Source organism: Mobula hypostoma, chromosome 7 (assembly GCF_963921235.1).
Source record: "Mobula hypostoma chromosome 7, sMobHyp1.1, whole genome shotgun sequence".
Classification (NCBI taxonomy): Eukaryota; Metazoa; Chordata; class Chondrichthyes; order Myliobatiformes; family Myliobatidae; genus Mobula; species Mobula hypostoma.
This window is the reverse complement of record NC_086103.1, coordinates 141990667-142014678: the sequence shown is the minus strand read 5'-3', so window position 1 is coordinate 142014678 and position 24012 is coordinate 141990667. Positions and strand designations below refer to the sequence as shown.

Genomic DNA, 24012 nt, shown 5'->3' with positions numbered 1-24012 from the left:
TGGAGCAGTATCATTATATTTTGTAACTACTTTTAGTGAAGTCAGATTTGTGTTGTAACATTATACCAATCGTTTGCTACTCTGATCTTTATTGTACTTTTTATTTACAAATTGGTACAAATAATAATTACAGTTAAAATCCTGTCGGTTAATGTTGCTATCCTTAGTGCAAGAGCATTGTCTAGTTTTTCATGCAAAATGAAAGTACATGTTTTACTAGTGTTATCGTGGAAATTCTGTCAACATAATTTGGTGTATTTGTTTGAAGTTTCTGTAATTTTCATTGCTTAAAATTGAAAACAACAGCATCTACTTCAAGATTGCTCCAAAGAGAGCTCACAAATGCTGGATTTTTATCTGCTTTTAAATTATATTTTAGTTGCATGTGTTCAGTCTACTAGTGGTTATAAAGACATAGCATAGGCTTGTACTAATATTGTGTCTTTCATGCCTCAGGACATCCCAAAGTCTTTGACAGCCAGGGAAATATTTTCGAATTGTAGTCATTGTTCTAATGTAGGAATAACTAGCAGGCAATTTCTGCATGGCAGAGTGTCCCACTATTAACAATGAAGTAACTGACAAGATAATTTAAGTAATGATTTCAGGGATAAGTGTTGACCTCTCTAAGAGCTAATTCAAATAATGTCATTGGGTCTCTTCTGTCCACTGAAGCAGCGGCTTTGATTTAACATCTGATGTGTGTGTTAGCATCTCCAGTAGGGCAGCACACCCTTTGTACTGCACCAAAGTATTAGCTTTGATTTTGTGCTTGCTTCTGAAGTGTGCTTTGACTTAGGCAAAGTTCTACAATTGAGCCCATGCTAGCACCTGTTGTATGTACATTACAGCATCAAAAGAGTGCCACAGACTAATGACTGCAGTTTGTCATGTTTATGTAAATATATAACCTCAGTGAATATAATAAAAGGTATTGGGATAGTTATGGAAAAATCTTTTTTAACTATCTCTCATAAATCATGGCACCTGTTAATTAAAGCTGTTTTTGCCTTCTCTTGTCACTTAAGATACTGTGGTTATTTATGTGATCATATCACAATGGAATGCCACATGATTATAATCAAACTTTAATCTTGCGACCCTTCATGGGTCTTGTTTCTGAACAGTTAAATGCTTTTATTCCTTAGCCTCATGCTGCAGTTATTCCATGTATTTAACATGGCTTAAGTTTTATTTCCATTACGGTCTCCCTCTGAACTCACTTTAGTTGTAGCTAAGAAATATTTTCCCCCCCGGTAATGTTCGTCTATTGACCTTGACTTCAGATAACTGGGCAGGCATTATATAGCTATGTTTGAATCCTCCCAAAATGTGATGTTAAAGCCAACAGAATCCTGGCGAGACACCCTTCTGGACAGCAGAGTTATGGATCTGTTCTTTACAGTAAGTAGTAATCCAAAAATATATTTCGTTATTGGGTTGAAGACCAGAGAACTTGCACCATGTATGTTTTGCATTATATTTTAGTGTTTTTAATTACTTAAAGGTGGAGTAGATCTCTGATTGTTTTTAGTAAAACTATTTAAGTATCTTGGCAAGAAATAAAAGTGGAGATTTTCTTTGGTATTGCATTGAGTAGGATATATTGGCAAATAAGTTGTATATGATATTGTGTTAATAGAAAAGTTAATTTGCACTACAACTTACTCAGAAATCTATTGTGCTCTTTTTCAAAGGACAAAATTAACATTAAAAATTAATGTAAACACAGTTCACTACAATGTTGAACTGACACTACATCATTTTATAAATGAAAAAATACTGATTTCTCAAACTAATACATTGCTATCTTTATTTTGCTTAAGAGTGATGGCTTTCTTCTTTGGTCATCTACAGTTTCTGTTGTGCTATACGATTAGTGTAGAATTGTTTCTATTGCACTTTGCAATTGCGTATTCATCAACATTTAAAAGAAAATATTTCCAGAACTCCTGTTTAAATTCCTAGATCTAGGTCATCCTATTCTTGCAGGTATTTTGCATTCTAGTGTTATTATCACTTAGATACCATTTAGACTTCTAATTTTTCAAAAAATCTATCAGAGACTTACTTTAAAGTACAATTTTATGGGCTGTTCTTCCATGCTACATTTATGAAATTTAACTCGTCTCTATTTCTAATAGTTTATTTTTTAAAAAATCATTAGATGTGCCAAACTCCTGTCATGGTGTAGGTGATAATTTGGTATTGATCCATGTACCGTCAAGGAACAAAAAGAGCTTTTCTGCTACCTATTCAAAGATTTATTATCAGCAAATATTGAATATTTATAACTTTTTGCCATCTTGTACCACTATATGATAAATATGAAACCAGTTGTAACACCAACTACAGGAATTCCTACATGCAAGGCTTTACACAAAGCAGTGTTGTAAAAGGATGATGAACCTTTAGCGCTTCCCCCCATGCATTCAGGCATAAGGTACAAACAGTATTTTGACCATTGGGTACCTTAAATTTGTATGAGTGTGATTTGGCTCATCATGTGTATTGAAGATATTGGCAAGTTCTTTTTTAAATTTTGTGCTCCCATAATCTTAGTAAAGTGCTGCATTTGTAATTGAACTGTATTGTAAATGCTGAAATGGATACTAAAAGCCAGTTATAGAAAGTTCATTGTATTCTTCAATGGTAAAGATTTAGCAATGTTTCAGAATTCCCTAATGATCAATGATCTGTGATTTATTCTTAAAGTCTGTTAGAATTTAGTTGATCTTTTACCAAGATAAATTAATCTCCTTGCCACCAACCTTGATCAAGGGACAGTCGTACATTTTTACTGTGATTATTTTAGATAACTCTGCATAGTTACCAAATTCTGGTTCAAATTGGCATTTTGTTTTGTAGTAAGATGAACAAAATTAAGTGGAAAGATTTGAGAATAAGTACAATTTTAAGCATGTATCTGATATTTTCAGTGCCGGTTGTAGTGAGAAATGCCAAGTTAAAACAATTGATTTTATAGGAGTCTATATATATTTTAAAGTTTTTGCACATAGTTCTGTAATTTCTCTCATTACCCAGTAAATGATTTTTTTAAAAATTACTTGGTTCCTTTTATTCATTTAGTTAATTTACTCCCAGATTCACTGCTGAATCTCACCTTCAGTTGTGAGGTGTCTCCTTTGGGAAAATGCTCTCTGCCTCTTACAGTTATTCCTCACCATTTTTTTGAACAAACTGTCATTTTTCTCTGTTGTTTGCTGTCCTCACTTTCTCATTCTTTTCACTTTATCTCTGTATTTTACTTCCCCTTTCTCTGCTGCATTTGTTATCCAACCCCCCCCCCCCTTGCTATGTAAGGATTACATAGATTTCTAAATACTTCTTGTAGGCATAAGTATGATTCAGATGTTGGCATTTGTTATTGCAGATATGCTATTAGCCAATCGATAACAATTTTTCAATCTATCAGTTCTTGCAGGAGAATATTACTCATGGTGTGAACTTTACCAGAAGAGCAAAATAATTGCAAATGAGGAAAATACCAATCAGGATTATGCTAACTTCAAATTACGAATTGTTACAAACTTGTGGATGATAGAGGAGGAGATTGAATATTTGATCAAATTAAATGCAGACACAATTTTAAATCGTCTTGATTATTGATCCAGTTCATTGAGTATTTGAGAAAAATGTGCATTATAGATGTCAAAAATAAGTATCAATTTAAAACTAAATTCAAACTATCAACAACTGCGTAGGTTTTAATTTATAAGGTCACAATGTGATTGAGTTCACTGATAAAACTGCAAATGTAACACTTCAATGGTGATTACTTGTGACATCTCTGATATGTTAAAGAGGATGAAGCATTTTTTCCGAGGAAAATTAAAAATTTTGGTTTTGTGGGTGACTGAAATTTGTAGATGGTTTTAACTGTCCCTTTAGAGTTGATTATATTTTAATTTTTGTTGCATGTATATTCCATATTTGCAGTACATTTAACACCATATTTTTATTGTTAGTAAACTGACAGTAATTAGTTATTTGACTTTCTTATCCTTGACAGATTAATACTTGCCAAAGGTGTTTTGTGTTTACAAGCTAAAAGTGTTTGCAATGCATCACCAATTTATACTGAATAAGCAGTTATGCTTAAATCTTAATGATCTAAATTTGTTCCATTTCTCAAACTAAGATAGTATTGAATATCCTCTGGTAATCTGACTCAGGCCATATTCTGACTTGTGTTAAACGTTCAGGAATATTTTAAAACTTTTGATATAAACTGTTTATATTAAGTACAAACATGAAAAATTTCTAGTTTCATAAGGATAGGTGACTACAGAGATTAATATCTCATTTTCCAAAATTTTAGGCAATGTGTTCATTTTAATAATTGCTATGTATTGGGATTCACCAAACTGAAACATAGAATTTCTCAGTGGGGGTCATTGACATATGTTTAAATTGCAATTGCTTTTCAAGTTTATGATAGCCATTGTGTCTGTTATTATTTGAATGCCCAGAAACAGTGCAAGATCAATTTTTGAGGATGTAGATATAAGAAAAATTTATTTATTCAACAAGAGCTCCCCTAACTTATATTATTCTTTTAATTGGCGTTATCTAGAGAAGCATAAAACCTTATTTCTAAGTTTTAATACATATAATTTAAATAAGTAGAATTGAGCTATTTTTGTTCTGTTGCAGGTACATCGCAAAATCAGAGAAGATTCAGACATGGCCCAGGACTCTTTGCAGTGTTTGGCACAACTAGCCTCAATCCATGGACCTATATTTCCTGATGAGAGAGCTCAGGTTGATTACCTGGCTCACTTCATTGAAGGGTTACTCAATATGATTAATGGGTATGTTCTTAATTTATTAGGCAATAGAATGAATCAACTGAATTTGTCTTTTAATAGCATATTTAGAGTAATTTTACAAAATTGCACTACCTGCTATTTATTCCATCTTAGGAATCAGGGCGGATCACACTGGTGAAGATTATTGGTTCTGTATGGAACCACCAGTGTTTAACCATTTAAAAGACAGTAACTCCAGAACTACTTGAAGTGCACAGCTAAATGTAGACTTGGAATGCCCAACCTGGCTAGGATCCAGGGCCCATTGATTTCAGTGGGGATTGCAGGGCTGCAAGTTAGGAGGCAAAAGGGAAAGTGAGTTCCATTTTTATAAATTACTTTGCTTTAGTTTAATTTTAATTAACTAACTTTATTATTAAATACAATTTTAATTATTTCAGTGCGTACACTTAATACATAATCCTAGGAAGTGTGTTTTCATGCCAGAAGCAATGTTTTGCAACTCTTTTCCCACATGCCTTATGGGAAAGTTTCTGTTATAAATCTATGATTTTTTTTTGTCTTCCAAAAGCAGCTTTGAGGCCAATTATGTTGCTACTTCACCCTTGCTGAGATCAATTCACTCTGTAGATTAGATATTATTTCTTGAGTTGTGGAGCTTATCTAAACATTTTTTTTTGTTTGAAATAAAAATTCAGAGTCCTGAAGAAGGATATTGGCCTGAAACATTGACTGTTTATTAGTTTCCATAAACTCTGCTCTTTTCTGTGAGTGAGGAGGTTGGGGATTATTGTGTGTAGGGGGTTGTTGATTGTTATTGTGGCTGTTTTTTGCCGCAGGCAAGGAGGGGATCTTGGGGTCTGTGAGTTTTGTTTCTTTCTCGTGCCAGTTTTGGTGGGGACGGGGGGGAGTTGATGTCTTCTTTCATCAACATTCATGGGTTTTCCGTATTTAACGGCTATCTAGAGCAGACAAATTTCAAAGTCGTATTATACATGTATACTTTGACAACAAATGAACTTTTGCCTGACCTGCAGAGTTCCTCCAGCTTTTTGTATGTGTTGCCTTGGATTCCAGCATCTTCAGAAATTCTCGTATTTATGAATTAAAATCTGATGACAAGATTAGGTTTGAAAATGCACTATTAAATAGTTGAAATGGCACAGATGGGGATGAGCTGCTATGTGTGAGTAGCAGTATATTTTTTTGAGAGCAACTGCAGCTTGGCTAGCAGAAATGGATTGAATTAAACAGGGTGTCTTATTGTTGGTAAGTAGTGAAAGCAAGTTTGAGAAAGAAAAAACTGAGAATTCTTCCTATGCCCAAAACAAAATATCTCAAGCTCCAATACACAAAGGAGAGATTGGTGCACTGAGATGAAGTAGGAATGCCCCCCACCCCCACACAACCGTTTATACTAAGTGTTTTTAGCTCAATTTACATATTAGCTTCAATCCAATATCCTGGCTCTTATGAGATTATGTACAGCACTGGGATATAAAAATAGATTTGCTTTTGTTTTCTGTTTTCACTTTATAACAGGTAATTTGCACAGGCAATGAGATATATTGGTTCTCTATTTTGGATTTTACAGCTGTTTATTCATAGGCCTCCTCGGGACCCTTTTTTTAAAGTTACCATAAAACAAGAAAATTAATTGGAGTTTTAATAATACGTACTCCATTCCAAATGTCTTGCATTTTGGTGTTGAATACTTGTTTGTTTTAGATGTTAAGCAAGGAACAGATTTGCCACGAAATGTAATCCGCTATTAATATAAATAACATACTGGATCTCAATAGATCAGAATAAATTGTACCTGTTTGTAGATTCCAAAAACTGAAAAAAGAAACAAACCTTATTTCTATCTCAGTATTGAATGTAACTCCCCTAAATGCCAAGATATTGGAATAGAGTGAGCATGTAAATATTCCTTGTAAGCTCCTATTTGTAACTTCTGTAATTTTTTTCTACCCTGAATCATGTACTTTGAAAATCTATTTTCATTTGAGAACTTATAGATAGTTCAAAAAACAGGTTTGATTTTGTTTGTCATTAGCCTAAATCAGTTTATTTTCTTACACTTCATGTGATCTAGAATACATGCTAATTCTAGTTAAACTGATCATCATTTAATCTTAGACTCTGAAATTTTCGTTGTCAAATCAATATTCCTATTTTGATTATTACTAATTATGTTAAGTAGAAATTAACTTCAAGCTCGTTGAATTTTCTAGGATAGAAATTGAGGATTCTGAAGCAGTGGGAATTTCCAATATTATGAGCAACTTGATTTCAGAGTTCCCACGTAGTATTTTAACTGCCATTCCAAGTGAACTATTTTCTTCATTCATAAACTGCCTCACGCATCTCACCTGTTCCTTTGGACGGAGTGCTGCCCTGGAAGAAGTGGTAAATGTCTTCTCTTTTTTCATCTTGATGCAATGTTTTGCCTTCTGAATTGACATCAAAATGTACTAAAATGAATTCATATTTTTGCTATTCATTTGCATGAACATATTTCAAATAGTATTTTTGTAGCATGGCTACTTTTTTAGTTTAAAAGAAACTTACAAAAGATACAAGCTCAAAACATATGTGGAATGTTTAGTTTATAAATGATATCACTGTAAGTCTAGTTTCATGTTTCTGTTTAGAAAATTACTTAACCAATGATCTCCGAATCATTTCTGTGACCTGGATTATTGTTGTGAAGCGAGATTTGTTATATTTTGCAATGTTCCTCAAACTTTATTCCCAAACACTGTCTTCAGCCCTCAGGTTACTTTCTGAAACTGACCTAGACTGATTCCAACGTTGGCACTGAAGTAAGCCACATCAGCTCCATCGGGATCAATGTCCTCCATTTTCAACTGTGTAATATTATCCATATGCCTACTTCAGTGGTCCCACTAAAGCTCTCATCCAGAATTAGCTTTTATTTGATTATCTCAGTACACTCTGGCAGCTAACCTCATTCCACTCTCTGAATGTTGCCATCAAGAATTGTTGCTGTCTCATAATTTGTACAGCTCGAATCATCCTTTGTCCCTGTGAGTGTTGATGCACGTCAACTTTCAATTAAGCAACATCTCAATTTTAGAAGTACTCATTTTCAAATCTGTCACTGTCTTATCCCTGGTCTCTATTATCTCCTTAAGCTCTACAGCCCTACAAAATATCTGTTTATTTACATTTCTGACCTCTTAATCAGCCCCAAATTGATTTGTTCTCGTATTGATAGCCGTGACTTGTGCTGTGAAGTTCTATATTCTGGACTTTTCCTACCCTAAGTCTCTTTCCTCTTTGGGTTGTTCTTGTAACTATGTCCAAGTTAATGGCACGGTAATATAGTGGCTCGCTGAACGCTTTATCGTACCAACAACCCAGGTTTAATTCACACTGCTGTCTGTAAGGAGTTTGTACGTTCTCCCCATGAGCGTGTGGGTTTCCTGCAGGTGCTCTGGTTTCCTCCCACAGTCCCAGATGTACCTGTTGTTAGGTTAATTGGTCATAGTAAATTGTCTTGTGATTAGGCTAGGGTTAAATAGGTGGTTTGTTGGGCGCTGCGGCTGGAAGGGCCTATTTTGCGCTGTATCTCAATAAATAATAAACAATAAATTGAAGTAGAGCTCAAGATTGTTCAGGTGACAGAAAAATTGTTGGTATCACTGTACATGAACTCTGCTAGTTAATCAGTGTTATTTATTATTTCAGATTTTTAATGGGTGCTGTATTCTGGATACTTACTTTTTGCTCTCAACTTCATTCATCTCCATCTATTTTTGTTTCCCATTTGGGATTAACAAGCATTCATCTCCCTCTTAGCTGACATTAACAAAGTGCGTGTCACCTGGACACTCTTGGTCTCCACAGAAATTCCCTTTGTTAATTTTACCTCCTTTTTTTTTCTATAACTTGAAACACCTTTGGTTCTTTGTATTTTTTCTAGTTCTGATGAAGGTCATTGATCTAAAACATTAATTTGTTCCTTTGTCCAGTGGTGATGTGTGACTTGTTAACCATAATCAGCATTTTCTAGTTTTATGACATAATTTCTGCTGAGTACATTAATGTTTTCTTGATACTTAACTGCAATTTTTTTGATATGTACACTTAATCTCCTATAACTTGATGTTAAAGCACTTTTAATTTGGAAATGCTAACTTTATAGTGTAAAGAATAATGTGTCCTCAAAGCAATCTTCACTTCAGCTGCCATTGATTTTCGGTTAGTTTTGGTAATTCCTGAGTATGCTGTTTCATGCCCACTGCATATTTTCCATTCTAATGGGCTCTTCAGAAGAAAGTGAGCATTATTAGTACAATGCCATGCTGTCAGTTGTTTTGCCTGTATTTATTGGAAAGGAAAATGCAAAGCAAAAATATTAAGCTGGAGAGCATTTTGATGATTTTCAGAAAAGTTGCAGAAAATGCCTAGTGCATATTATCATTTTTTATATGTTCTTGTATCCTATTTTGTACAATGGAACATGTGTCCATTCAGTTTTGTTTGTTTACTCAATTGAATAAATTACTGTTTTGTTCTTAGTTGGACAAAGATGATATGGTGTATATGGAGGCATATGATAAGCTCCTTGAATCGTGGCTTACACTTGTGCAAGATAACAAGCATTTCCATAAAGGATTTTTTACTCAACATGCTGTGCAAGTTTTTAATTCATACATTCAATGCCATTTGGCAGCACCAGAGGGCACAAGAAATTTGGTAAGTATTACTTCAAAATTTATTCTGCTTTCCTTCACTTGTCCTCTTGTATAAAAGGTGTGGAGGTTCTTCCACCACCAGAATAGATTTTAACACTAATATATCCTATATTTTTGCTTTCTGTTAAACATTTCTGGTTGAGGACTGCACTATTGTGTGAATTTTACTGACACTTTGAGAAAATCCTGTGATTCATTTCAAAATGTTGCTAATAATAAAATAAAGATGATTGTATTTGATCTGAAATTTGCCCCTTATAATTATTTTCCTTAATTTCATTTTCTCTTGTCTCGTCCGAGTTTTGTTTGTACAAGAATGTTCCAAATGATTTATCAGGCTAAATGATAATTTGGCACTATCACTGTAGAGTATGACTCTGTCCTAATATAACCTAAGTGATTCAGTTACCAGCAGCGTACATGCTAAGTGACTGGATTGATTTAAATACTTTAATGCAGGAAGGCCGAAGGCAACTGTACCAATAACTACTAATCCACTTTGAATCAGGTAAAACTCAAGTGGGATTTAGACTTGGAAATGCACGGAGTATATGACTGTTAATGCACATACTTTACCAGCTGAATCAAAAGGGAGTTACAAATTGCTTCTAATTGGAAAATTTAAGAGTGCAAAGCTTGTTAGCTTAAAATTATGTGGCAAGTGATGTGTGAGTTAACTTGAGATCATTCTTAGTCCTAAGCTTTGGAGGATAAAATGCCTCCAATGCATCATTAATGACGATTTTAGCTTGTACTGCATGAGCTGTCCGATCAATTTCTGACATTGAATGTGCTATTGTTAGAAAGTCAAAAGAGATCGAGTGTCATTGCCCAGCATAAATGAGAAGCTATTTTTATTTTATAATCATTTGGTTTTGGCACATCAGACTAATGTAAATTTCAGTTGTGAATTATTGTTATCAAACAGTAGATTGTGAAAGAATCAGTCAAGCTTAAGATTTCTTGCATGACTTCAAGTGATCAGATGAGATTATGTACACAAATTCATGATGAGACTATCTTGACAAGGTCATCCTTTGAGACTAATCTGCTAAGCATGAATGTAATGTGTCTAAGTTCCTATTTGACTGCAGAAGGCCAATCAAAATGCATCCATGAGCTTCCCAGCAAGCTGTGCACAGTGAGAATGTCTTGGGCAGTATACTGATGAGACAGCACACCTGGAACACAGAGACTGTCTTGGATGGAGCTTTGCCTTTTTCTTTGAAATACTGAGTTTTCTGGTGGCAGAGAGAGGCTGTCCATTCTCTGCACCTGACATGTTTTCCAAATTGGTTTCAAATATAGCTTCGTTGAATCTATAAATGCAAAGCCCCATTTACTTAAAACAAAACAATTAAATCTTCCCTTGGTGTTGCAAACAGTGTTGTAAGTGTCTGATGCTGTCAGCTGTATGAGTGTTCTTTCGTGGTGTCCACTTTAGCCTGACTTATGAAACCTGAATGGTTGTAATTATTCAAAATTTAAAGTATGCAACTTTCAGTTCCCTGTGACATGAATTTCTACAATGCTCAACTGTGAATATGGCAAGAAAGAAGCAAGCCAAGATGACTAATTGTTGGTTATGTTCTTCGCCCCACAAAAATTCCTAGAGAAGTCCAGTAAATGACTCTAGTCACGATACATGGCCTTTCTTGATCTCACTCAAAAAATTTTGACTCTGCAGTCAAGAGGGACTGTGGGACATCATCCTCAATTTGAGCTGTCTATATAAATTTGATTCTAATTTCCATTAACTTCAGGACCATATGCCAGACATGATTCTAAACAAGTCCACAGTAGAATCTAGTCTCAGTACAGACTGGTGTTTTTTTCAGTCTTTTTCACGAAGTGTGCACTTCGGATCCATTGACAAACAACTATTACATTATAGTGGAGATAAAATTTAGGACTAATAGGAAAGCCTTCAGAATATGTTGCCTCTCTTCTAGAACTTGGGCTGCATCAGTATACTGGTGAAGCTTCTGAACTTCAAGGTGTCGTAACTCATTCACTGATGTACCATTGAGAGCATACTCACCATCTGCATCTCAGTGTGGTATGGCAATTGTCCCGTATCGGACCGCAAGGCACTTCAGCGTGTGGTGAAAACTGCCCAGTGGATTATTGGCACCCAATTGCCCACCATTGAGAACATCTACCATAAATGCTGCCTGGGCAGGGCGAAAAGCATTATCAAGGATGAATCTCACCCAAACCATGGACTTTTTACTCTCCTCCAATCTGATAGGCGCTACAGGAACCTCCACTCCTGCACCAGCAGGCACAGGAAGAGCTTCTTCCCTGAGGCTGTGACCCTGCTGAACCTCACATCGCAGTGCTAAGCAGTATTGCACCCATATTGTACTGTCTCAGTACTTTTATATTGTATGCTATAGCACTTACTTTTTATTCACAGTTATTTTGTAAATAACACTATTCTTTGCATTTCTGGTCAGATGCTAACTGCATTTCATTGGCTTTGTATCTGTACTCGGCATAATGACAATGAAGTTGAACCTAATCTAATCTAAAACAGTCAAAACCTGTGGGGTGAAAAAGGGCTCTTTCAACTTATCCCTAACAACAAAAAATACAGTAAGACCTTAGGAAAAGTAGACCACTTCAAATATCTTGGGAGCCACATCAGTGATAGCAAAATATGAAATTCAGTAACAACTGTAGTGGGCCATCAAGTTTGAGGAAAACTGTTTGGCAATTAAAATCTGAAACTGTAGAAAGCTTGTGGCCTAAGGCAGCATTTTCTTTCTGTTCTGTATTATTCTGAAACCTGAACAACTTGTAACAGGTACTCCAGCTTTGAAGACGTTCCACCAACACCCTTTGCAAAATCTCCACAGATAATTGAACCAATGGCAGTGTGCTATCCCAACTAACATCCCCAGCTTTAAGGTCCTAGCTGGACTCAAGTCAAATACATTGAACAGATTGTTATACATATGCCTATTCTCAAAATGGTCAATTCCATGCTCAGGGCATTGACAAGAGGATTACCAAACGGATACATGAAAAGTTTCAAGGATATTCTTAAAGCTTCCTTGTAAATATATTCCATCCCCAATTACTTACAGAAGCATATTACCTAGGACTGCTCAAGGTACAGAACGTATTTTGGGGTTAGCATTGCAAACTTAGAAGGGGTGTTCTATCTAGTTTTGCATTTGCAACAACTTTGTTCTTAATATGCACTTCAATTTTGCAAGTCTAAGAGAGGGTTTTGAGTTATACAACACAGAAACAGGCACCTCAGCCCACTTTGCCTTTGTCAACCATCGTGCTTATCCGTACTAATCCCACTAGCCTGCATTAATTCCTTATCCCTGTTCCTGTAACCTCTACCAACTCTGGTAGCTCATTCCAGAAAGCCAACTACCCTTTGTGTGAAGATGTTACCTCAGATTCCCTTTAAACTTATGCTGTCTAGTTTTATGCACTCCTACTGCAGGAGGAAAATACTCTGGCTTTCTACCCCAAATATGTCTCTGATTTTATATAACTTTACCATGTCACCTTTTGACCTCCTTTACTCCAGGGAAGGCAGACCCAACTTATCCAACCTCTCCTTATAATTTAAGCCTTTCAATCCAGGCATTGTGAATCTTTTCTTCACCCACTACAGCTGTAATATGGTGACCAGAAATGGGCACAAGATTTCTAAGTACAACCTAACCTATATTCTGTACAGCTATAATGTGATGTTCTGATGCTTGTACTCAATGCTTTGGTCAACGAAGGCAAGCATGCTATGTAAAGCTTCTTCAGTACCCTGTCTACCCGGTTTCCATTTTCAAGGAACTATGTAATTGTACCTCAAGGACTCTATTCAAACCTTCCCTCAGGTACCAAATAAACTATCAGAGGACCACTTCATCGAGCACATTTGCTCTGTTGAAAAGTGGTTACCCATTTCATTACAACTTTCCATTCCCATTCTGTCATGTTGGTCCATGGCCACCTCTACTGCCCTGATGAGGCCAAACTCAGGTTAGAGGAATAACATTTCGTTCTCTCTGATGGCATGAACATTGATACCTCTAACTTCCCTCTTCTCCCCTTTTCCATTCCCTATTCCCTATTACTCTTAGCCCTTCTCCTCACCTATCCATCACTACACTGGTTCCCCTCCTCCATCCCAAAGTCAGTTGACCTCTCCTGATAGTCCTTCTTCAGCCCTTTACCTCTTTTACATATTACCTCCCAGCTTTTACTTCATCCCCCTCCACCACCCACCCACCCATGGTGTGTTGAGTGTAGATGGAATAGTGGGAGGGATCAGCTGGACTCTCAACCCCTTCCCACCAGTGTATTTTCCTGCTCCACCTCCTTCCAATCTTTTGATCCTCCCATTTTTGTCTCCTTTTCCCACTCTACTCCCAGCCTTTCCAATACTTTCATTACGATGTCCCTTATCTGAAGGTGATAAAAGCAAGTTGAGATTTTTGAGAAGCGGTATGTGATATTGCTTCATTAATGAAGGCCTGAAGTACAAACATGAAGTTATTGTTAACGTGGATAAATCTCAAGACATTGTTCAAAAAACCAGCCATCCAGTTGGAAGATGCCCAGGTCCTGCAGAGTAACAGAACTGTACCATTGTACTAAGTATGCAGAGTACACCAAGTAGCTTTTGGTTTAACTTCAGGAGAGATTTGGAGGGAATATGAATCTATTAGTTTTATCCTTAAAAAAAAAACGAGTCAGGCTCTCAATGTTGAGTCAGGGTGCAGTGGGCAATTTCTGAAAGCTTGCAATGCTGAGGGTCAGAGCTATGCCAGCTGTTAAACCTGTGGGTAATTTTTGGAGTCTTTTAATGCTTTTGACATTCACGTATATTAAAAATGTCTTTAAAATGGATACATAAAGAATAATTAATAACTTTAAAGAGAAAGTATTAAATAATCTGCCTCCCTTTTGACTCTTAAATGTGGTTCCTACAAAAACTGCTTTGAAGTAGTGTTTATGATTCTGCACCAAGCTGACCAATTGCAGGATCAGAGTGAATTCCAAACAGACCCACGTCTTGCTTGCTGGGGAATCTAGAATTTCTGTTTGAATGCCTGACATAACATCTAAGAACGTTAGCTACAGCCAGCATAATTTTGCCCAATTTTGTTAACTTTGTTTTATTTTACTGTGCATTGGTCCAGCCTCTTATTAAATAACTATTTAGTGCCTCTAAATTGTTTCCTCTAATTTCATTAAAAAATTTTCATCTCTAATTAGCCTACTGTTTTATCCTTGCGATTTAAGAAGTCACTCCCTTAGTACCGCACCAAAGTGTTATCTCAGATTGTGTTGGTAAACACAGGAATGATATTTTAGTGTCTAATCTGATTCCTCTCCTGCCACCTGAACTAAAATCTAGCTAAAACACCATTGTTCTTGCAATTTTAATAATTTCCCTTTTTAGGCAAGTACCTTAAATATGTTCTTCAAGATATTCAGTTAATCTCAACAAAATATTTACTTTTAAAGAACCTTTGTTCCCCCAGGAAGGCATTTGAATATATCAGTATTCATAATTGTAATAAATTATAGAATATTGTTTTCCTTTTACAAGTAAAGAAAATGTTGTTTGACCAATGAAGTCACCATATACTAGTATTGATGAGGGCTTTCTTAATGATCTTTATCGTGCTGAGGATATTGTTTTCTTAGTTTGGTCTTCATTTTACAAATCTTAACAAAATATTGTGCAGTTAATTCAGTCATACATCTTATCATGTGTCATTCCTTCAACATATTTGATAGAATGTCTAAAATGAATGCAGTTGTCCTACATCCTTATGTAATGGACATATTGGATGCTAACATTATTTCAGCTAGATATTTAGTTTTTAAAAAAGGATACTTTTGAAGGGAATTAAATCCCCGGCTACTCTGATCAATCAAATTCCTAGGTACTAGAATGAGTAGGTCACTGCAGGGCACATGTTATTTTATGCTCTTGAGTTTTCACCAGGATGGATTACTTGAATTCCTGACATATTTGTTAAGCTGATCTTGGCATTTGAGTCAGTTCATCCTCTTGATCTTTGACCCTTTTTTGTGAATTTTCCTTAATTTGTAACTTCTCCCTAAATACAGAAGATTAAAGTGGGTACAAATCTTTATACTGTATCAACATAACTAAAATTGATTATCAGGTTTTCCATGTTGAAAGTGTGATATTTTGTTTATGTAATATTTATTGCTTTAGTGTTTGCTTCCACATCTTATCCAGTTTAGCATTAGCTGTCATGAATGTTTATGTACTTCTCCTTATGTTGTGTAAACTGCCTGTCACCTCTTTTCAAAAGTGTTTGCTTATGATCTTGAAATCCACTGCTCATTTTATAGTTAAAATGTCTCTACCAACTGATTTCAATTTGTAGCTCTGTAATCCATGAAGTATTTACATGAAACTGAAGATTGTTGGCTTGTGATCTTGCCATTAACACTTGCAATACAGTTTGCTGTAGTGTAATGATAGGTATGTGTGCACAAAGTGCCCTTCTCAAAAGATCCTGAATGTTCCAATTTCAGGCTGTAAGATTTTCAGTCTTTAGTATTACATGATCAATATTTTCATTCTAAGAATAAATGCATATCTGGTTTATTTTAGTTTAATGGAGGCTATAGAAAACTGATCATCTATCTCACTGTCATCAGAGTCTTGAATTAACCTTTTGTATGATAATGTGGATTCACAACCTAGCTCATTATAATCTTGTACTTTATCACTTACCTGCACTATCATTTTTTGGTGGCTTTGGCACTTCATTCTGCGGTGTTATTCTACTTTGTTCTTCCACACTGCACTGTGTAAACCATATGCAAGACAAGCTTTTCACTGTATCGTGGTACATGTGACAATAATAAACCAATATCCATACCAATATGAAATTGCACTAACTGACAGATCTTAAAATAAAATATTTTTAAGATTACAATCAGTTAAACTGTCATGAGACAGCAACATCTGCTGTCTTGAAGAATATTAAAATTAAAAAAAATATTTGTTTTCTATTTATTCCAAATGTTGAAGCCATATATCGTTTTTGTCTGTTGTATTTTGTATTGCAGGTTTATTATGGGCTTGGTAGAAGCGAATGAGTATAGTTACATATTCATGCTTTGTCGAAGTTCATTTTAGTCCAGTTAGAGCCAAGGAGTAGGCTAGTGGTGATATTCATGTGCAATGCATCTTTAATAATGGACCTACGTACTGTATAGGGAATATTGCTCTATTTTTGAATCACTATATTAATTGAACCTTAAATTATATTGTGATTGTTACTCATATTGTAGACTGAAATGAGAGTTGCTTGAACCCATACAGATTTGTCACAGGGTATGAAGATTAGTATCATACCTGATACTCAGAGAGTGGTGGCTGTGTGGAATGAGCTTCTGGTAGAAGTGGTGGATTGGATAGGTATATGGACAGGAGAGGAATGAAGGGTGAGTGCAGATCGGGGGGACTAGGTGAGAGTAATGTGTTTGGCACGGACTAGAAGGGCCGAGATGGCCTGTTTCTGTGCTGTAATTGTTATATGGTTAACATCACTAATGCTACTTCTTAGACAGCTTATTTTGTTATATTGTTGGTTTTAGTTTTTTCACTTTTTTAATCGCTACAAAAGTGTTCATCTTTGCTGGTTTCTTAATAAAGGATCGAAGGTACTCTTTTGAACATTGGAACTTCATTATTTGAGTACTTCATGCAGTATCAACTCCTGTTATGATCTTGCACTTTATCATTTTAGTCGTTTTGGTGTGTCTTTAAGTAACCGCTTGAAAAGAGATCTAAGCATTTCTGAAAATTTAGTAATTGATTGTCTGTGAGATGTCTGATTCAGGAAATAAGGATGAAGAGGCGAAAGTAACTAATGAAGTTGTAGAATAAAATTTGCACTTGACATTTTAATTGCACGTATTAACATAAACAACTCACACCTTGTACATGTTTATATTTAATTTCAAATATAGTTTCTATTTTTATACAGACTACCAATGGTGTAGCAACACGTGAAGAAGAAGAAATTAGTGAAGTACAGGAAGATGATCGCGATATGTTTTCAGATCAGTTAGCTGGTATAGGCATGCTGGGAAGAATAGCAGCAGACCACTGTATTCCTCTGCTTATCAGGTGGGTGCGAAATTTTCTCTCAAAAGTAAAATGCAATTGATAGCATACACCATCCAAAAGTTTTAAATTAACTATATAATGCTGCCAAATACCCTGCTGCTGTTTATATTTTAACGATTAAAGTGAAGTAAAGAATATGCTCATTTATGTTGTTTTTCCAAGCTAGTTCTCATTTTAACTCCACACATATTACTTAATATGGCTTTAGCATGAATTATTAGGTATTATTCTCCTGGCAAATGCCACAAAGTTTGGTGGAACTTCTTCCATATGGTTATGTTTAAAATGAACTAAGACAAAATGATCAGCTTTTATGGAGTTGAAGAAAGAACTGAGAATGATTGACATGCATTATTAGATGGAGAACCTGAAGATGGAAATGGAGGATTTCAGAGCAGTTATATGCAATAATTTTACAGTGTAGTGAAGTCGGGAATCCTAGTAGGGACTGAGCAGCAGTATAAGAGCTAAGGGAATATGTAGTTTTAAATTTAAGAATACAACTAGTGTGTTTAAATGTGGGATGAATATAAGAAAGGGTAAAAATGCCAAGGATTTGTAGTGAGTGCCTAACTTAGTGAAATTAAGTCTGCAGGAAGATACAAAATGGAATAGAAAACTTTAGATTCAGGGAAGTGAATAGTGGGTGAATATTTGGGCTATCGGTGTAAGGATGTCCTTTTTCTGTGTGCTTAATGACTACATTTCATTGGATTCTAATTTAAAAACAAGAACAACCTGTAAAGGATTTAGTGGGCAGAGTACTGAGGAAGGCGCCTGCGCCTGATGAACCTTATGGTAAAATATTAAAATTCAAGATATACTGATACTTCAAGGTGATTACTATAGGGTAGAACATACTGCAGTACTTTTATAACAATGGATCAAAAAACTGAGGGAGATAAAGGCTAGTAAGTTTGGTATTGTACTGAATTTTAAGCAAAAATTATTTCCTGAATATCAGAATATTGAAACCGCAATATAAACTTAGAGTGAGTTTAAATGCTGATCTTCCTTAACAGTATGCAGCTTAAAATAGTCCCTCTAGGTGAGGCAACACTTCACGTGTGAACCTACCAGGATTATTTATTGTATCCGTTGCTCAAAGTGCAGCCTCCTCTAGTGCCTGCTTTGTCAAGCACATTTGCTCCTGTCTGCTGCAACAGCCAAGCTCTCTTGCTGGTGAGCCGTTTTAATTCCATTTCCTGCTCCCATTCTGGCGTGTCTGTCCATGGCCTCCTCTGCTCCATGTTGAAGTCAGACACAGATTGGAGCAGCAGCACCTCATATTGCATTTTGGTAGGTTCCAACCTGATGGTATTCACATTGATTTCTCTAACTTCTAAAAACCACTGCCTTCTATTCCCTTTATCCCATCTCGCCCTTTCGTTGTCCTCACAGCCTGCCCTTCACTCTCATTTTCCTCCCTCTGGTTTCCCATCTCTAGCAGAAAATGTTAGAAATAATTAGTAAGTCTCCATTACTGGAAAAAGAAACAGTATTAATGTTCTAGAACAAAGGTCCAAATCAGAGCTAGTAAGGAGAAAATCGGTGTTAACTTGGAAGATGTATCACCTATCTTTTTGTCTCTTCTCACTTCCCATGGAATTCCCTGTTGTCTGCTTGTTTAATTTTTCAAACTATTTATGGATGAAGAGATGTGACCCCTCGACCAATGCTGCTGGGATACAAGCCAGGACCTAATCTGCCCTGACTATGTTGCATGGGTGAGAGTGTCTGATGTTGAAAGACTTGAGAAACCTTGATGACCCCAGGTTACTCCAGTGATGATGTGTCCCAACGAGACCTAGGATGTATTGCAGCATCACTCTTAATGTACCTGTGTGGCTACCTGCACAGTTATAAAATTAAATTTGAGGAAAGGCATCTCAATTTTTATATGAGAATGTTCCAGCCTTTTCAGTTGAATAGTGAATTCCACAACTTCAGGCACCTAATTCACCCTGTCTGTATCAGACTGACAGTTTCCACTTGTTCAGTTTTTCTTTATCCATTAACACAACCTGACATGGTGGGCATGTCCTCCAGCATTGCACTTTTCAACTTTTGTTCCTTTTTTAAAATTTCTCTTCCCATAATCCATTGACCGAATGACCTCTACAATTTATTCCTGATCTCATCCTCTCAGAGAAATTGCCTATCCAGCACCCCAACCCCCATAATGCTTGCAATTTTAAAACTAACTTGTTTTTCTCTCTTACCCACTTCTGATGAAAGTCTTTGATGTGAATATTGATCCAAGAGATAGGGAATGTGGAACGTTGTATAAATTACTGCAATTTGCAAGATGAAATTCAAATGTGGGCATTAGAAGTAAAATCAACAGAGAACTTTGTCTCTTTAGAAGCTTCCCCAAATGATAATATTCATCGATTTACCTTCTTTTTCTACCTGAAGATTGAGTGAACTTGGCCTTTTCTCCTCGGAGCGACAGAGGATGAGAGGTGACCTGATAGAGGTGTATAAGATGATGAGAAGCATTGATCGTGTGGATAGTCAGAGGTTTTTGCCCAGGGCTGAAATGGCTAACATGAGAGGGCACAGTTATAAGGTGCTTGGAAGTAGGTACAGAGGAGATGTCGGGGTAAGTTTTTTACGCAGAGAGTGGTGGGTGCGTGGAATGGGCTGCCGACAACAGCGGTGGAAGCGCTTTAGGTCTTTTAAGAGACTCCTGGATAGGCACATGGAGCTTAGAAAAATAGACATGGATAACCCTAGGTAATTTCTAAAGTACGTGTTCAGCACAGCATTGTGGGCCGAAAGGCCTGTGTTCTGTAGGTTTTGTATGTTTTTGTTTTGCTGTTATTGTTATGTTGACAAGCACACTTCCTTTCTAGTTTGCTAGACAAAGCTCTGTCTTTGGATGCAGGGGATACTTTGCTTGAAGTGTTGGGGACCATACCAATTCAGATGCAGAACATAAGGAGATTAGTCCCAATATTTCACAGGCTGTTCCCAGGGACGTACATATGGACGGATATCAAGTGCGGCTGGCAGATCATCAGCTTGGTGAAAGATGCCCTTTGGTCTGCCCAAAACTTGTTGCTCTGCCAGTACATCAAGATATCCCTAGACTAGAGGAATGCTGCCAGCTGGCACATTCCAGGCTGCAGGAATACATGCTGAGGGATGCACTTGAGCTTGGTGCAGCCAATGCAGTAGCTTGGTAGAGGAGGATCACAGTGCAGGGTTCTTCTGCTTCTGGTCAGGGAGGGGCCAGTTGGGTGAGGAAGCCTCTCAATTATTGTAGCAGTGTATCATCCGGGGGCCACAAATTGCAACAACCGTCATACTAATTTTAAGGAATGTAATAGAATGCTACTTAAAGCATTGACTAATTATGTAAGAATAAAAAAGCATTGAAAAGTTTATTCCTGTAATAGAAAGAATTATTTTAATAAAATTTATTTTGATTTTTAAAAATCACAGGCTAATTCATAGGACAAAGAAATAAATGATGTTCAAACTTAAGTATTTTGCATCAGTCTTCACTGTGGAAGACACTAGCAGCATGCCAGAAATTTTAGATTGTCAGGATAGGGGTGTAGTTGCTATTACTAAGGAGAAGGTACTTGGGGAAGCTGCAGGGTCCAAAGGTAGATAAGTTACCTAGGCTAGATGGACTATACCCCAGGATTCTGGTAGCTGAAGAGATTTGGAGGCATAAGTAATGATCTTTCAAGAGTGAATAGATTCTGGAATGGCTCCAGAAAACTGGAAAATTGCAAATGTCACTCCATTCTTTAAGAAAGGAGAGAGATGGAAGAAAGGACATAATCGACTAGTTAGTCTAACTTCACTGGTTGGGAAGATGTTGAAGTCTATTATTAAGGATGAGGTTTCAGGGTTCTTGGAGGTACATGATAAAATAGGCCAAGGTGGGCGTGGTTTCCTTAAGGGAAAATCTTGCCTGACAAATCTGTTGAAATTCTTTGAGGAAATAACAAGCGGGAAAGACAAAGGACAGTCAGCGGATGTTGTATACTTGCATTTTCAGAAGGAGTTTCACATTAGTGCCGCACGTGAGGCTGCATAACAAGATAAGAGTCTGTGGTGTTACAAGAAAGATACCAGTATGGATGGAAGATTGGCTGACTGGCAGGAGGCAAAAAGTGAGAATAAAGGGGCTCTTTTATACATAGCTGCTGGTGACTAGTGGCTTTTTGCAGGAGTCAGTGTTGGGACTGCTTTTCGCATTATATGTCAGTAGTTTGGATGGTGGAATTGATGGCTTTGAGGTCAAGTTTGAAAAAGGTCTGAAGCGAGGTGGAGGGACAGTTAGTGTTGAGGAAACGGAGTTTGCAGAAGGACTTGGTTTGGGAGACTGGGCAAAGAAGTGGCAGATGAAATATAGTGTAGGGAAATGTATGGTCATGCACTTTGGTAGAAGGGATAAAGGCATAGATTATTTTCTAAATGGGGAGAAAATTTCAAAAATCAGAAGTGCAAAGGGGAGCACTGGTGCAAGGTTTCCTGAAGGTTAACTTGCAGGTTGAATTGATAGTAAGGACAGCAAGTGCAATGTTTGCATTTATTTCACGAGGACTAGAATTTTAAAAGCAAGGATGTAATGCTAAGGCTTTATAAGGTATTGGTCTGTCTGCACTTGGAGTATTTTGAGCAGTTTTGGACCCACTATCTAAGAAAAGATGTGCTGGCATTGGAGAGGGTCTAGAAGAGGTTCACAAGAATGATCCCAGGAATGTAAGAGTTAACGTATGAGGATCATTTGATGGCTCTGGGCCTTTACTCACTGGATGAGTAAAGAATGAGGGGGGAATCTCATTGAAACCTTACTGAGTATTGAAAGGCCTAGATAGAGTGGATGTGGGGAGGATGTTTCCTATAGTGGGTGAGTCGAGGGCCAGAGACTTGATAGAGGTATTTAAAATTATGAGGGGGATAGATAGAGTTGATGTGGATAAGCTTTTTCCATTGAGAGTAGGGGAGATTCAAACAAGAGGACATGATTTGAGAGTTAGGGGGCAAAAGTTTAAGGGCAACATGAGGGGGAACTTCTTTGCTCAGAGTGGTAGCTGTGTGGAACGAGCTTCCAGCAGAAGTGCATGAGGCAGGTTCGATGCTGTCATTTAAAGTTAAATTGGATAGATATGTGGACAGGAAAGGAATGGAGGGTTATGGGCTGAGTGCAGGTCGGTGGGACTAGGTGAGAGTAAGCGTTCGGCACGGACTAGAAGGGCCGAGATGGCCTTTTTCCGTGCTGTAATTGTTATATGGTTATAGGACACAGCCTCAGAATAGAAGGACATCTATTTAGTCAATCATGTGAAGTTTATTGTCATCTAACTACATAACATGTATATAACCATATAATGTATATAGAAATGAGCAACATTTCTTTGAAGTAGGGTGTAAAACACAGTAGTACATAACACATGATAACTTGTGAAGGTAACGATAAAATCTACAGATGAATCACAAAAATAACAAACTAAAGAGCATAAATTAAATATTGTAAGGTATGGAACAGATTAACCAGTGTCACTTCAAATGATGCAGCTGGGAGTTCAGAAGTCTAATAGCCTGGGGGAGAAACTGTTTCTCATCCTGACCATTCTTGTTTTTATGCATCAGAGTCTCCTGCCTGATGGTAGAGAGGATACTGGATGGATGGGTGGGATCTTTAATAATACTTGGCCCTGTGCATGCAATGCTCCAGATAAATGTCCCTGATGGATGGTAGGGAGACCCCTATGATCCTCTCAGCAGTTCTTATAGTCCTTTTTCAGGACTTCAGGTCTGATGCTTGACTGCTCCTATACCAGATGGAGATGCAACTTGTCAGGATGCTCTCAATGTGCTCTTGTACGGTGGGAGCCTTGCTTGCCTCAGGAAGTAGAGGCACTGCTGTTTCTTCTGGTTCAGGGAGGTGATATTAAGGAACCGGGTGAGATCATCTGTGATGTCAACTTCCAGGAGGAACAACAGAGATGATGAGGAGGAATTTCTTTAGCCAGAGGGTAGCGAATCTGTGAATTCATTGCCACTGACAGCTGTGGAGACCAAATCATTGGGTATATCCAAAGCGAAGGTTGATAGGTTCTTGGTTAGCCAGAGTGTCAAAGGTAATGGGACAAGGCAGGAAAATGAGGTTGGGGGGATAATACATCAGGCATGATGAAATGGCAGAGCAGACTTGATGGGCCAAATGGACTGATTCTGGTTTTGTGTCTTATGGTCTAAGAGGATGTGCAACTGCAGAAAACTGGGAAGATGTAAAATTGTGCAAACTAGCAGTAATAAGGAAGTAGTTGAGAAGGACATGCTACTGGAACAAATAAATATTGCCATTTTTGTG

At 36.9% G+C, this 24012-nt stretch overlaps 1 protein-coding gene across 1 annotated transcript in view; it reads left to right on the top strand.

Moving 5' to 3' along the window:
• xpo4 (exportin 4) overlaps positions 1-24012 on the top strand; it is a 111112-nt gene that overhangs the window by 55688 nt on the left and 31412 nt on the right. The window contains exons 7-11 of the mRNA XM_063054179.1: positions 1292-1404; positions 4678-4835; positions 7031-7205; positions 9345-9521; positions 17530-17672. Of these exons, the coding sequence (XP_062910249.1) occupies positions 1292-1404; positions 4678-4835; positions 7031-7205; positions 9345-9521; positions 17530-17672 (766 nt within the window). The remainder of the gene's footprint in view (positions 1-1291; positions 1405-4677; positions 4836-7030; positions 7206-9344; positions 9522-17529; positions 17673-24012) is intronic.